Source organism: Ictidomys tridecemlineatus, chromosome 2, assembly GCF_052094955.1.
Source record: "Ictidomys tridecemlineatus isolate mIctTri1 chromosome 2, mIctTri1.hap1, whole genome shotgun sequence".
NCBI classification, from domain to species: Eukaryota; Metazoa; Chordata; class Mammalia; order Rodentia; family Sciuridae; genus Ictidomys; species Ictidomys tridecemlineatus.
Genome location: NC_135478.1, coordinates 23,477,466 through 23,494,024, shown reverse-complemented (window position 1 = coordinate 23,494,024; position 16,559 = coordinate 23,477,466). Strand labels below are relative to the sequence as shown.

The following is a 16,559-nucleotide window of genomic DNA, read 5'->3' as shown; positions in this document are numbered from 1 at the left end:
CGATGTCATGGTGAGCCTGGGTTGTCCAGTGGCGGCTCTCACAAGCTGATTGGGAATTTTGCTGGTGGGTGGAGTGGGATGTCCTGAGTGCTAGGCGTGGCTTTAGGATACCTGGGGAGGAGGGCTTCCCTTGTGCCCTCACTGGGAAATGCTATGAAGTCCCAGTGCCCTCGAACTTCCAGGAGTCTATTGAAGATGGTCGCACCATACTTGATGTCCCCCATTTCCGAGTCACCATTTGCCTATCTCCTCCTCTTTGGACGCACCTTCCTATCAACTTACCAGGTGATTGAGCCTGTCCCTCCACGTTCCCATCTCAGCCAACAGCACCACACGGGGAATGGAAGCTTGTGTAAGCTCTCTCTCCTTTTACAGATGCACACGCATTTGTCGTCACTGATATACACCACCGTCCTCTTCAATCCACAAGTCCTGTTTCTTCTATCCCCTAAATGTCTTTGGGACTCGTCCATTGATTTCTTCTCTTTTTTATTTAAAAAAAAATATTTTTTTAATGCTGAGAATTGAAGTCAGAGTCTAGGCCACCGAGGCACACCGTGACCTTACCCATCCATCTCTCTTCATCTCCATGGTGCAGCTTCATGACTCTCACTTGTACTCATATAGTCTTGAGAGCAACTTCCTCATCTACTCTCTCCTTCCATTCTCTACACAGAAGCCATTTTTAAAAAAATCTACACAGATAGTTGTCCTATATTAAAAACCTCTCTACATCTCCTGTTTCATTTGGCACTGACAGGCTACCAGGCCCTGAACAGTTGGCTCCCATTTCTCCTCCTCCCTCCTCTCCTGCCCTCTGCCTGACCAGTTACTGGGCTTCACGTGCTCCCTGATGTGTTTGCATGCTGAGGTCTTTTACCATGCTGTTTCCACTGTGGGGAGTGGGTGCTCTCTCCTTACCTACCGGGACCTCCCACTCCCACTTTGGGTTTGGGTCAATTCATCCTCAGAAATACAGCAGAGAGCAAAGCCTGGAGACCTCTGGGGCCTGCCAGAGGAGGCCTATCTGAGAAGATGACCTCAGAGCTGCCTTCGCAGAGTACCAGCTCCCCAGAAACTAATGCACTATGACCTGCACAGGATGTCACAGACTAGAAGTTGGTTTATTATCAAACTCCTGAGCTTAGACTAAGAGAGCAGTATCTGACACAAGGAGTCAGGAACATCACAAAGACCAGGTGGAAACCAAGGCTGTTGCTTTTGTAGGTCAAGGTGACATAGCTCACCTTGAATTTTGCCTACAGTATCCATACCTGTCCTGCATGGTGAGAGGCCAAAGAGTCATTATCTGCAGCAAGCTAAGGATCCCTGGTTAACATGAGGACACTGCGGGTAGAGTGTCCTGACAGGGACCATTCTAGGGAGCTCAGTAAACCTCACATTAGATTCAAGCTTGTTGCATCTTGTAAGTGGTGTGACAGACTTTTCCCTAATTCCCCAGAAAGGGCCCCATCCCCTGTCATATCTCAGCATTTGCACATCTCCCTTGCAACACACATCACACTTTGTAGAATTTATTCTATGTCTATCTTCCCTGGCAGGCGTCAATTTCAAGAGAGTACAGCAGCCCTGTTCATAATATGCTGTGGGTCCTGATGTCTATTTGATATATGGGAATGGAGGTAATCTATTTCATTACAGGGCCTTGAATATTATCTTAATTTGAAATACACTCAGTAAATCTTCATTGACTTGAACTTCTCACCATAGCCCTTAGAAGAAAGGGTTTCTCATAGGCCCAGAGGGTGACCAACTCTGGGGCTGAGTGTGTGTAAATGCACAAGCAACTACAATTGCAGTGAGAGGAGTGGTGCTCAGGAGCCAAGAGAAGCGAGCTCAGACAGTCTTGCACCGAGGCAATGCCAGCGAGCCCCAAACAAAGTCCTATGTGGTTCTCCACCATGACTTCTTTAAGCCCTTGAAAGTCTTGATATCCACTCCATCAAGTTAAATGTCACTAAGTTTTTAGTAGATTTCTTATGAGCTACCCATTCAACATAATTGGGGGAAAACCTGTTGTGAACACTTGAAAATAACTTTCAATTGAATAATACAAGTCTAAACTTGTTTAAGCTGGGCATGGTCAGGCAGTCCTGTGATCCCAGCTCTTCGGGAGGCTGAGGCAGAAGGATCCTGAGTTCAAAATCAGCCTGGACAAGTTAGCAAGATCCTGTCCCAAGAAAATAAGCAAGTAAGTAAGGAAATAACTTTGCTTAGACACAGGAACTAATCGGCACTGTTTGAGAACTCTCCTCACTGTTTCTACCAGTCATTACATGAAGACTGTTTGCTACATCATTCCACAGGTCCAGAGGTGCTCTGCTTGGGGGTGGGGGTGGGGGGGACAGTTTAAACCCCTTACCTGCTGCCAAACCAGCTGCCACACAACATGGGTTCTTTGGAATCTTCTTCCTTTTCAAAGCAATATTCTGAGAGAAGAAAAAGTCACAAATCATAATTTTTTAAAAAGCACTAAAATAAAAAAGAGCAGTAAATACACCAAATTACTTTTGAAAACAGATGATTCTGAATTCTCTAAAACTATCAAAGTTGGTGTCCAGAGAGGAACTGAGTCTTAAGCCCTCAGGAAAGAGCAAGAGGAAAAGAGGGAAAGGAAGAATATACACACAACAGTGAATGAGTCAGGGACCAACCCAGGGCAGGGCCAGGTGAGGTGGAGGTAGCAGAAGGGGCTGGGCACAGACTCTGTCCTTGACTGATGCAAAAAGAGTGTAGCCACTTGAGATTCAGGACACATGGAGAAGTTATAGGGTTGACTTCAGTGTGCAGAGGGTGGGCACAGAAAGAAATATTGAAGATTCTTGAGGAGTAGATTTGGAAGTTGCTGATTCCTTTTGACCAAATCCAGGCATTGCAAACACTTCTGCAAAAGTGGGGATATAGCTCAGTTGGTAGAGTGCTTGCTTTACATGCACAGGCCCTGGGTTCAATCCCCAGCACCATCAAAAAAAAAAAAAAAGCCATGATGAAGCAGTAGGCTGAGATCTAACTGGCAGGGGATAAAGTGGACACGGCTCTTGTGGGTGTGGCTTTGGGTTTTTCCTTCTCTAGGAAAATCCCAAAGATGAGGAAATTCTTTAAGAAACCTATCTTCATTCCTCAGAAAACGTGGAATGGAACCACCATTTGACCCAGTTATTCCACTTCTCAGTATATATTCAAAAGACTTAAAAACATCATACTACAGTGATGCAGCCACATCTATGCTTATAGCAGCTCAACTCACAATACCCAAGCTATGAAAACAACCTAGTGTCCTTTAATGAAAGAATTGATGAAGAAAATGTGGTATATATAACACAATGGAATATCACTCAGCCATAAAGAAGAATGAAATTACGCATTTGCTGATAAATGGATGGAACTGGAGAATACCATGCTAAGTGAAAGAAGCCAATCCCCAAAATCCAAAGGCCGAATGTCCTCTCTGATTTGTGGATGTTAACTCAAACAAGGGAGGTGGGCAAAGAGGGAATAATAGAAACCCATTGGATTAAACAAAGGGAAAAAAAGGGAAAGAGAGAGGGATAGGAATAGAAGAGATAGTAGAATTAATCAGTCATAACTTTCTTGGCCTTGTATTTAAATACATGAACAGAGTAACTCTGCATCATGTACAACCACAAGAGTGGCATCCTAAATAGAATAAGTTATAATATATGTATGAATAATCTGCCAAAATACATTCTACTGTCATGTGTAACTAAAAAGAACAAATAAAAAAATAAAACCTATCCTTAAGTGAGACCCTGGATGGATGAAGCCCTCCCTTGTTCCTAAGAGCAAACTTTGCAGGGTGGCATGAGTGGGGATCAATAAAAATTAACTACAAAGGAGTGAAAGGTGGGATATTTACCATTAGCTTCAAAGTTGTGGGTACAGTTGGTCCTGATACATTTCTGGTTCAGATTTCCCATGAAGAGCTGCTGACCTACCAGGGCGAAGATGCTGAGGCAGAAGAGGGTGAGGACCATCACGTCAACAAGCTTCTTCACAGAGCGCAGCAAGGCCCCCACAATAACCTTCAGACCTGAGGAGGAGGACAGGTGAGGGTGGAGCTCCTCCCACTCCAGGCCAGACCTGGCCGGGAATAAGGCGGGAACAACCCTGGAAACTGTCAAATTGTGCATTGGAGTTGGAAAGTGGCCTGGCCTGGGACCCTGATGCCTTGATTCTTGTTCCAGCTCTATGTAGCAGACTGCATGTGTCACGGAGGCCCTCCACCACTCTGCCCTACACATTTACCCTGCCTTCTGCCTGCCTCAGGGCTGCTGTAAGGAGCAAATGAAGAGATATTGAGCAGAAGCATCTCTCCCCCACACCTTCTCTCCCTCTTCTCTCTCTCTCTCTCTCTCTCTCTCTCTCTCTCTCTCTCTCTCTCTCTCTCTCTCTCACACACACACACAGTCTCGACTTGATGAGTCATGAAGGCCCTCCACAGCAGGTGAGACTGCAACAGGGTCAGGTAGACCTGTACTTAACACTTTGTAGTCACTACCTGCCATCAAGGTATATGAGATGCCAAGAGACAGAGCTAAACTGGGGTAGAGGGAGCAGAAACAGAGCTTTGTCTGGACCCAAATAATGAGAATGTCACTGTGAGCAGGAATAACTCAGATTGCCATCTGCAACAGGAGTTTATTTTTATTCATTCAAGAGATACTGACTAAATACCTATGTCCGTGGAACATTCAGTGTGCCAAGATGGGGGAGGGGAATAGGAAAGACAGCAGAATGAAATGGACATAACTTTCCTGTGTTCATATGTGAATGTACAACCAGTGAAACTCCACATCATGGATGACCTCAAGAATGGGATTCTTATTAGAATCAGTTGTGCTTCATGTATGTGGAACATGTCAAAATACACTCTACCATCATGTGTATCTGAAAAGAACAAATAAAAAAATTGTGGGAAGGAATATATAAAAATATATATAAATAATACCTAGTGGGCACATTTACATTATAGAATTAGTTTTTTTCTTTAAAAAAATATAGGACATAATTTTGCATGATGCTGATAAATGTTTAAAATTGGCTCTCCAAGCAGAGGATAGGGAAAACCCTGGTCTATACCTTTTAAGTGTTTCCTCATTTGCAAATTTTGTGGTAGAAATACCAATTCTCCTTCATCTTCATGGCAGGTTTCAAGTTACAAACACGATGCCCCTGGAGGCAGAGTTGCTCCTGTAAACCTCTGAGTCGTGATCTTTGCTCTTTTTTTTTTTTTTTTAAGGTATAAGTAGTTTTATTTTTCCATTTTTTATTGGTTGTTCAAAACATTACAAAGCTCATGATATATCATCTTTCATACATTTGACTCAATTGGGTTATGAACTCCCATTTTTACCCCAAATACAAATTGCAGAATCACATCGGTTACACACTCACGTTTTTACGTAATGGCATATTAGTGACTGTTGTATTCTGCTACCTTTCCTATCCCCTACTATCCCCCCTCCCCTCCCCTCCCATCTTCCCTCTCTACTTCATGTGATCTTTGCTCTTAAAACAGCCAGAGAGATAAACTTCATTGCAATGTGTGGAATCACTCCAAGTGACACAATTTTAATTTAATGAATGATAAACTCAAAGATAGAGGGAGTGAGAATACATGGAAGCATCCAGCAGGAGGCCAAGCCCACCTGATGAACTTCTCATAGCTCTGAAGTCACATGGGGAGGAGCCATGAAGCCACAAGGCCACCCCAGTTCAACTCCAAGTGCCACCCAACCAAAAGTTACCACAGTTCGGCTGAACCAGATTTTAATCCATAACAAGTGGCTTGGGTCTTCTGCAAAGCAAGACATTTAGATGAAAGATAGGATGCCTGAATAATTTTTACATGGTCCCATTACTTTCAAAAAACATCCAGAGGTCTCAGAGTGCTTCATGGGCCAAAGGGAAGAGCGTATGCATCTGCTCAGAAGCTGAATGGCCAACTCTGCTAAATGACTGCTTGAGTATATAAAATGGGAAGGGCTCAAATCCTGCAGAAGTCACTTAAGATCCAAGTCCTAGTCAACAAAAGTAGAAGAAAATGAGGAGGAATGAATTCTACATAAGCGTCCTCTGGCTGCCAGTTTCTTTAACATGATGCAGTTGCTTTTCTGAAGTCAAGAAATAACCACGGCCTCTGGTTTTAAAGGATCCAAATTACCTGGGGTTTAGGTACTGGGGATAAATGGTGGAGTTTACGTCTGTGTCATTAGCACACTGGATGGTTTCCATAGTTTTCATAGATTGCCAAAGCTGCAGATAGGAGAGAACAGAAGGAAAAGGAAGAAGGATGGGGAAGAGGATTCCAGAGAGGAAAGAGTTTTAAATGAATTTTTTGTTTGTTTGGGGAAAAGGACGGGGCCAGGAGAGTAAAGGGGAAAGAGGAGAAGGCTGTGCTACAATAACCTCATTTTTTAATAAACCAAAATTTATATTCATAACCAACTCTGGCTCTCTCCTGATTCACAGAGCACCCTCCTCACCTGGCTTCCAGAGGACCATCTATGGTTTCCCTCCCACTTCATTAGCGTCTGTCTCCTGCTCATCTCCTTTGCCGGTTCCTCCTCTTTTCCCTCCCTTTTAAAGTTGTGGTAACCTGGGGCTCAGGCCTTGGTCTCCATCTGAGCCCATCCCTTAGTGATCTCAGCAGATTTCATGGCTTTAAAACCATCTATAGGCTCAAGATTCTCAAAATATAGCTCCAGTCAGACTGTCCCCTGGAATTCCAGATTCATGTACCTAATTGCCTGTTTGAGACTTCCACTTGGATGTCTCCCAACATCTCAATCACAACACATCCGAAACCTCTCCCCTCCAGACCCACTCCTCTTACAGTCTTCTCTAACCCGGTCAATGACAGCTCCATGTGTCCACTCAGGCCAAAACTTTAGCATCCTCCTTCCCGCCTCTCTTTTGCCCACACCACACATACAATCGACCTGTCAGGAACTCCCTGTGGCTTCTCCACTCAAATTTATAGACTCTGAACACTGTCTACCAACTTTATGCCCAGCACCTGACCTGAAGTATCACTGTCCCTTGCTTGAAAGATGGCCACTTGTGCCACTTTGGGTTCTGAGAAGCAGATGCTCTGGGATCAGGTGTGCAAGAGATTTCTTGAGGAGAAATGCCTGTGAAAAGGGGACAGAGAGGGAGCAGCAGGGACAACCTTTGGACTCCATGTAGCCCTTGAAATCTAAGAAAAGAGAAAAGAAGTGGGATTGGATAGGAAGAAACTCAGTGCTGCTGATGAGTCTCAGCCAGAGGCTGGGGCACCCTGAGCCGTGACAGGATCCCAGATCCTTCAGGAGTGGGCCACAATTAGCACCCCCGCCAAGCAGGGCAAGCCGGATCTTGGCATGAGCATGGATGCAGTGGTGACTCCAGAGGGGTGACAGCTGGGACTTTAGTTAATTGTGCTCCCTGCAGCAGGAGATGAGAAGCATATTTCCATGGTAACCACCATGCCTTCTCCCTAGTTTCCTGCCTCTGTGGCTCCCTACATTCTATTCTCTACGCCACAGTTCCCATCTCTTCAGAGCCAGACCCAAGTCCTCCCCATGCCTCTGAGCCTCCCCTTCACTTCTGTTGACTCCCAACTCCACCTGGCCCCTCACTCACCTTGTTCCAGCCCCACCCACAACCTTGCTGTTCCTCTGCCGCAGTCTGGCTGGGGACAATCAGGAGCCACTTGTCAAAAAGAAACTAACTTTATTTTTGGAACCACACACACCAAACAAAACAGCTCCTCAGGAAAAACCCTCAGAGCCCATCTGCCACCACCGGCTTCCCACAAGCCTCTCTCACAACCACAAGCCTCTCCACCTCCCACAATCCTCCTGCTCTTGAGGCCGATTGGCTGGGTCACGTGGGCGGAGCCAAAAAAGTCCCCCAATGAGCAGCTTCGTAGTCTGAAAGGGCAGGGAAACAGCCCAATGAGCATCACTGCAGAGGAGCCAATCATCTAGAAGTTGCTGGGGCCGCTGTGAGCCAATCATCAGCCGGCAGTCTGAAAGTTTGCTGGGGCCCCTTCAGCTGTGGCTCTCAACAGTTCCTCCATCTTTGCTCGGGCTAGTTCCCATCTTGGAAACCCTCTTTCCAATATATCCGTTTATGTTCCTCCTCTCCGCCTTCAAATTTTTGCTCACCTCTCACCGTCTCAATGACACTGACCACTCCTAAGTTACAATCTGCTTCCCCTAACCTTTGTGACTTCCCATAGCCCTTGTGATGTCTAAATTTCCTTTTTACCTTCCATGGCACATAGCAGGTTCTGACATGCTGCAAAATTTACTTATTATGGTTATGGTCCCGTGTATGTCTCCCCACTCCCAACTCTAGACCATGTACTATATGAGGGCAGGGGGCTTTGTTTTCTCACCGGTAGATCTTAAGCATTCTAGCATAGCGTCTGGACAGATATATAATTATGTCGATAATTATTGATTAAACAATCAAATAAAAGTGTCCAGCCAGGTTTGTTTGATTCTAGTTTCCATGATGATGTTTTGAAATTTTTAAAGATAAAAGAACACTCTCTCCAGCTATGAGCCCGTGTTGAAAGTCAGAGTGACTTACCTGAAACTACTGAAATTGCCTTCAAAGCTCTGAACACTCGGAAGGTACGCAGGGACAACAGATTGATTTTTTTAAATGGAAAATAAGATGCAATCCTGCAAGACAGAACACAGGGTTAGCCTGGGCTTGCTCAGTCAGGCAGCTGCACCGATTGTCTCCACCAAGGCCAGAGGAAGCACAGCCTGGGGCTTGCACCCACCTATGGGAAATCCATAACCTAACCTCCCAGCACCACTATCATCACAGAACCTGGCAACATCCCTGATCATTGCTGTGGACCACAACCTGCCCAGGAGCCTCTTTTTAGCTAATCTTTACACACAGACACAGATGAGGCCACATGCATGGACAATAGAAATCTTCACATTTACTGACTGATTGCTAAATTCCAGGCACCAGTGTTCTTTGTTAAGGTCTCCCAGTCCCTACCTGGCCAAACCTGGATGTGAACCCAGACTATCTGTCTTCAGAGTCTACACTCAACTGTTGGGTTTTACCAACTTTCAATGACTAAGAATACATCAATATTGAACTTCAAACACAAAACTCTGAAAAAAATCACACCTTCCTCTAAGGGCTTTTGGGAACCATGAGTAGGAACATAAATGCAAAGTACTAAACACAATGCCTGGCACAGATACATAATGTTAAGTTAATAGTTGTTGTGTTAGGTTAATAGCAATGAGATGTTACTTTTCTTAATTTTTTTTTTAATATTGCTGACTCCATCTCATTATTTAGTGCCACATCAGTATCCTCTCCTTCAGGAAGAACTTCAACCATCACCTCCTGCCATGCACAGAAATTAACACAAGTGGACCAAGGAAATAAACATAAAAACAAAAATTATGAAACTTCTATAAGTAGCTGGGCATGGTGGTACACACCGGTAATCCCATTGGCTTTGGAGGCTGAGGCAGGAAGATTACAAGTTCAAAGACAGCCTCAGCAACTTAGTGAGGTCCTAAGTAACTTAGTGAGGCCCTGTCTCTAAAAATATATGTGTATCAAAAAGTGGCTCCCTGATTAAGCTCCCCTGGATTCAATTCCCAGTACCAAAAATAAATAAATAATTAAACTTCTATAAGTAAATATGGGTGAAACTCTTTGTGACCTCCCAGTAGCCAGAGATAAATTTTAGAGTCCTTCCTTCCTCCCATATTCTCTGATAGTTCTATAGATGCAGAGCCCCTATCTCAGATTGTAATGGTCACTACTTGTCATCTCCCTCTCTAGACTGTGAGCTTTATGAAGTTGAGAATCATGCTTTTTTTTTTCATTGTTATCAACACATATCTGGCCCAGGGCTTGGCCCATAAGAGGCTGATGTGAGGGAGTATATGAATGGCTGAATGGAGAAGAATAGGAGGATTGGTATAGGGTTTGTGCCTTCCAGCCTCCAGCCAACTGGGGGCACCACACTGTTCAGGGCCAATCACCACTACACTCAGAGCTCTAAGCATTATCAAGCCACCTTAGTCACTCACATGGATCCACACAGAGCCTGGAGAGAAGCAGAGGGACTTCTTTCCCACCCCAAGTCTCCAATAAAAATTTGAAACATCTTACGCTGTTCCAATGACAATGGAGTCCAGCCAGTTCCACGGATCTCGAAGGAAAGAGAACTCATCCAGGATAAAACCTCTTGCCAATATTTTTATCACGGCTTCCAAAATATAAATCGCAGTGAAGATGTATCTATAAAACAAGTCATCCAGCACACGGGGGAGCATGATAAGTGATGGGAAAAGCAAGGAGTCCATCTGTCTTATCTGGCCTTGGTATTTTATTTCATTTTAATGTGATGTTTAATATTTGGGTCTATAACAAATCAGAGTTCAGAAAGCCAAGCTCTTCAAGCAAATTCTAGTTTTTAGAATTCTAGTATTTAGTATTTAGGTTTTCAATGTCTGGCTACTCTTCAGTGTCTGGCTCAATGGCTATCTTCTTGAGGATAGTGTCAGCCAACATGGGCCCTAGATCTGGAGGTTATAGTTTGTCATTGCCATTCTAGAGCTGTCACTCTGGCATACAGAAGGGGACAACTGTGAGGGAACAATGAAGAGAGCATATGACCAGGCAAAAAATTGGGTCTTCCCACATTCTGTACTCATGGATTGGAAGATTTCATATTGTTAAAATGTTGTACTATCCAAAATGAGCTACAGATTCAATGCAATCCTTACCAAAAAGCCAATGACAATTTTTTTTGCAGAAATATAAAAATCAATTCTAAAATTCATATGGAATTTCAAGGGCCCTGAATAGCCAAAATAACCTCCAAAAAGCCAAACAAAGTTATAAGTCTCCAACTTGCTTTTGTTAAAATTTATTGCAAAGTTACAGTAATCCAAATGGTGTGGTATTGACATAAAGACAGACATAGAGACCAATGGAATAGAATACAGAGTTCAGACAAAAAACCCTTAATATCTATGTTCAAATGATTTTCAATAGAGTGCCAATACTCCTTACTGGAAAAAAATACCATCTTTCAACAAATGGTGTTGGGAAGACTTAACATCCATAGCAAAAGAATTAAGTTAGACCCTTATCTTACCCTCTATACAAAAATTAACTTGATATGGATTAAAAACCTAAGTGTAAGACCTGATAAAAGTTCATGGAAGAAAATACTTGTAAATAATATATCTGATCATGGGTTAATATCCAGAATATAGCCTATAGCTCAACAGCCAACAAATTAAATAACCCAGTTAAAAATGGACAAAGGAAACAGATGTTTCTCCAAAGATGATATACAAACATCCAACAAATATATGAAGAGATGCTTAACACCACTAATTATTAGAAAATGCAAATCAAAACCATAGCGATCAGCATCCACTTATCAGAGAGAATACTTGGGCTTTGGTTCTCTCTGATAAGTAGATGTTGATGCAAAACAGGGAGGAGGGAGGCATGATAAAAATGGAGGAATTTTGATTGGGCAAAGTGGGGGAGGGTATATGGGGACAGGAAAGATGGTGGAATGAGATGGACATCATTACCCTAGGTACATGTAAGACTGCAAATAGGATGTGATGCTACATCGTTTACAACCAGAGAAATGAAAAGTTGTGCTGCAATTGCATACAACGAATAAAAACGCATTTTGCTGTCATATGTACCTAATTAAAATTAACTAATTAGTTAATTTTTTAAAAGCCATAGCAAATATTACCTCACACTCATTAGGATGGCACTATTAAAAACAATTTTAAAACTAACAAGTTTTGGTAAGGATGTGGAGAAATCAGAACCCTGAGGCACTGTTGATGGGATTTTAAAACAGTATAGAAGTTCCTTAAAAAATTAAAAATGGGCCTGTAATAAAATCTGCAATCTCTTTTCTGGGTAGATACAAAAGAATTGAAATCAAGGTCTCAAAGAAATAGCTGCATGCTCACATTCATAGCAACATCAACATCCCAGAGGTGGAAGCACCCAAAGATCCTTCTTGATGAATGAACGAACAAACTGTGGGACATACATGTGATGGAATATTCATCAAACTTAAAGAGGAAGAAAATTCTGTCACTTACCTACAACGTAGATGAAACTTGAGTCATTATGTTAAGTCCAAATAAGCCAGTCACAAAAGGACAAATACTGTATAATTCACTTATATGAGGCCCCTATAGTGGTTGCCAGGGGCTGGAGGAAGGGTGGAATGGGGAATTGATGTTTCATGGGAATAGAGTTTCAGTTCTAAGAAAAGAATTCTGGAGATGGATGCTAGTAATGTTGTGCAGTAAGATGAATATACTTAATTCCATTTAAATGCACACTTAAAATGGCTAATGTGGTACGTTTTATATTGTAGATGTTTTACCACAATTTTAAAAAAAATACTGAGTCTTTCATTTTCTTTGCTAATTCCTACATCATGTTTTACTCTCTAACTTTCTTCCGCTACCTCCCAAAAGAGCCCCCCCACACACACCTCTTTCCTTTTATTTTCTTTTCCAGTGCAAGGGATTAAACCCAAGGATGCTTAACCACTGAGCCACATCCCCAACTCTTTTTTATATTTTATTTATAAACAGGGTCTTGCTAAGTTGCTTAGGGCCTTGCTGGGATTATAGGCATGTGCCATCACACCCAGCTCTCTGTTATTATAATCTCAAACTGTCAAAAATGCTGAGTCTACACACTCACACACACACACACACTATGGGAACTGAAGCAATCAATTCAATCAAACAGCCTGTTGGTTCAGAGTAAAAGAAGTGGACCTTTCCTGGCAGAATATCTAGCTATGAATTGTCCTCCAAGCTAAAGGAACCTGAAAAACCCAAAGCGGCCAAATATAAAAGCAGAAATGGTCATGAGGCTGCCACAGGCAAGAGTTCTCCTCTGTTTCAGCCTTCTCTGAGCTGCTCATCTTTTGGTGACAAATTAACACATCAGATTAAATAATGTCTGCCCTGAAATAGCTTTTAACTTCAAGTGTGATTTACAAAGGTATAGATAGTTTTGGGAGAAAAAAAAGGTTATAATTGCAGATTTGTGGGATTTTGCAAGTCCTCATCTAGATCTAAAGCAAATGAGACAGCAGCCCTAAGCTGCCACTTTTACCTGACCATTATTCTCCCATGTCCTGTACTCCACTGATCTCCTTTCTAACTGATACCAGGAAGACCAAGATGACATCCAACACAGAGTAGAGGCATGCCCACCAGCAAGATGCTGCAGGCCTCTTTATCTGAGGATATTTTTGATGGCCTCCTCCCACGCCCACTTTCAGGCAGTCACTGCCTGACCCAGTGCTGCTAGGGAAAGTGGCAGCTATATGCTCACCCCTGGCCCTGCCTTGCTGCTTCCCCACAGATAGACAAGGGCTCTTTCCTCTCTCTGCCTTATGGGTCTCTCAGTGGTGAAAACAACCTTAGAGCAAATTAGCTTCCAGTTGGACCACTGCTTCCCGTAAAGAGAGCTCATTGCACCTCACCACAAGTGCTGGGCAGGGCAAACCACTGCTGTGGGAGCGCTGTCTCCTCTGCAGGTCCTGCTCCGCTCACCACCACAGCTTCCAGGGAAGCTGCAGTAAGCAGCCAGTTGCAGCATCCACACTCTCAATCAGTTCCTAGCATGACCGCAAATCTGACCATGTTCCCCAGGGATGCTGACAGGATGGTCTCTATTCCCAGGAAATCCATGAGCTTCCCAAGGCACAGTCCCTAATCTGATTGACCTTTAACCAGATTCCAAGTCCCACTCAGCAGCAGAGAGGGATCCATAGAAGACCCATGCAAGTGGGAGTAGAATTCCCTGGAGACCAAGAGACTAGATCACACCTAGAAGTCAAAGCCTGACCTCTCACTCATGCCCCAGAAACCACTAGAATTATATAAAGGAGACCAGATGCAGCCCAGAAAAATGATAGTGTGAAAATGACTGGACATTGCCTTCCCAAATTCTCATTATAAACCTGTGGAACCATCTGATAATAAAAGCACTCTTTAAACATGTAAGTGAGAATAAGCATCACCCAGATTCTGGTGGGAAAGTCTCCAGTGATCAACTCATCTTTCCCAGGAGCACCCAACCTCGCTCACATAAGCCCTTTCCTGAGGATAGTGCATCTTCTCACTAGTGCCTCCAAGGTCTGGGAGTCCTCAGTTCCAGTCCTGCATGAGGCATTAACAGGAGCCAGACAGATCCCATGTCATACCTCTAACATGGATGCTTTTGTACCTGTGTACAAAACCAAGTCCCTTGAGCCTGAGACAGTAAATGAGTCATGGCCTTGATAATCTTGTAAATGTTAGATGAGCATTCCATTCACAAGATGCTTCTTACATATGCCTACACCTGAGTGGGTCTCTGATTACTGGAGGATCTGATAGATAAGGGTAACTAATGTGAGGGAAGTGGTGCAATACTTAAAATTTGCAAAGTACAACTTCAAAAGTATGACTATCAACATCCCCGAAAAGGCATCTGCAAGGAACTGAGCCAAAAAACAAGGAAAAACAAAAAAATACAAAAGACATTTAGAAGGTATTAAAAATTAAAATGCCACACATTAAACTCTATGAGACAAAGTTTTACCAAAAAAAAAGCGTGATTCCTGCAAATATTTTCATTATTTGCAAACAGAAGAAAAATGCATGAATTAAACATTCAAAGTCATATTTTAGAAAACATTAAATCCTAATGAATGTATGATGAAGAAAACCAAAGAAGGTGGAAGAAAAGATAAATTGTGCTGTAAAATCAAGTTTAAGAGCCAGTTTTAGAAGAATACAAACAACTGGCAAATCCCTGGGAAACTGAATCACACACAAAAAAAGAATGCCCATGAACATAATGATAGATGAGAAAAGGGATATAGCAAAATATTCGGAAGAATTATAAAGTTAAATAAAGCCCAATTACCTAAGAAAAATGAAAAAGCTATTAATAAACTAATCCCTTCCCATTCTAATTCCTTATATCCTATCTCACTCCCAGAAAAAGATTTGAAAACACAAGTTATTTTACTGAATAATTCTCCGTCTCTCCACACTTCAGAATGGCTCGTTGCCATGCTTTAGAAAGTATTCCAAAACACAGAAAATATGGGAAGTCGTCCAAATCATAACGAGAGAGAGAGAGAGAGAGAGAGAGAGAGAGAGAGAGAGCAAGCAAGCAAGCAAATACGACAACAAAGAGGACAGAGAAACAACCTAACAGAGTTTCTGGGACAGTATAAAGGTAATTCTAAGAGGAAAATTTGCAGCATTGAGCACCTACATTAAAACAGAAAACCAGAAAGATCCCAAAATAAGCAATCTAAAGTTACACATCAAGGACCTAAAAAAAGGGAAGAACAAACTAATCACAAAATCAGTTGAAGACAGGAAACAATTAAGATCAGAGCTGAAATTGAAAATATATAGCTTAATAGAAAAATATAAGGGATCAATGCAACAAAGAATTGGTTCTTTGAAGAGATTTATAAATAAGGTAGATAAGCCCTTAACCAAACTAACCAAAAGATAAAGAAGACCCAAATCAATAAAATTAAAGATGAAAAATGAGATATTACCACAGACACTTCTGAAATCCAGAGGATCACTGGAAACAATTTTGAAAATATAAACTCTGATAAACTGGAAAATCTAGAAGACACTGACAAATATTTAGACACATTTAATCTACCTAAATGGAACCCTGAGGATATAGAAAAACCTGAACAAACCAATATCAAACAATGAGATCAAAGTAGCAATTAAAAATATTCCAACAAAGAAAAGCCCGAGGACCCTATAGATTCTCAGCTGAGTTCCACCAGATCATTAAAAAAAGAACTAATGCCAATCTTCCTCAAATTATTCCATGAAGTAGAAAGGAAGGAAACCTCCAAAATGCATTCTTTGAAGCCAATATCACCCTGACATCCACACCAGACAAAGCCACATCAAGGAAAGAAAACTTCAGGGAGATTTTCAAGATGGCGGAATAAAGGAGGCCACTTTCCTGGATGCACCATGGAGTGAAACCAAGAAAACAGAAAGGCAGCTTCTCAGCAAAGTGGGTGAACAACAACAACAAAACAAACAAACAAAAAAAGCAGGAGGACGTTACTGGAATTTAAAACTGGACATTCAAAGCATATCAGGGTCTCAGGAGGTTGGATATAATAAAATAAAGAAGAAATCCCCAGCATGCACAGCCACTGCAGTGGCCAGGCTGTAATTCCCAGACAGAGCAATCCCTTCATGAGCATGGTAGAGGGATAAGGGAATTAAAGTAACTGGTATTTTTAGGAGGCCCGAGGTGTGTCTGGGCATGGAGCACATAGAAATCAAGGACATTCTCTGGCAAACCTGAAGAAAACCAAAGAGGGTAGAAGAAAAGGTAAATTGTGTTTTAAAATCAAACTTAAGAGCTAGTTTTAGAAGAACATAGACATAGGCAAATATTAAAAGAATTTGCAACCTGAAACC

General features: G+C 42.3%; 1 protein-coding gene across 1 annotated transcript in view; it reads right to left on the bottom strand.

Annotated features, from left to right (window-relative positions):
* The window catches only part of Scn11a (sodium voltage-gated channel alpha subunit 11), an 86,493-nt gene that overhangs the window by 58,412 nt on the left and 11,522 nt on the right, over positions 1-16,559 (bottom strand). Inside the window, exons 4-7 of the mRNA XM_078026470.1 lie at positions 10,192-10,320; positions 8,623-8,717; positions 3,899-4,072; positions 2,384-2,450 (exon numbers count right to left, since the gene is read on the bottom strand). Of these exons, the coding sequence (XP_077882596.1) occupies positions 2,384-2,450; positions 3,899-4,072; positions 8,623-8,717; positions 10,192-10,320 (465 nt within the window). The remainder of the gene's footprint in view (positions 1-2,383; positions 2,451-3,898; positions 4,073-8,622; positions 8,718-10,191; positions 10,321-16,559) is intronic.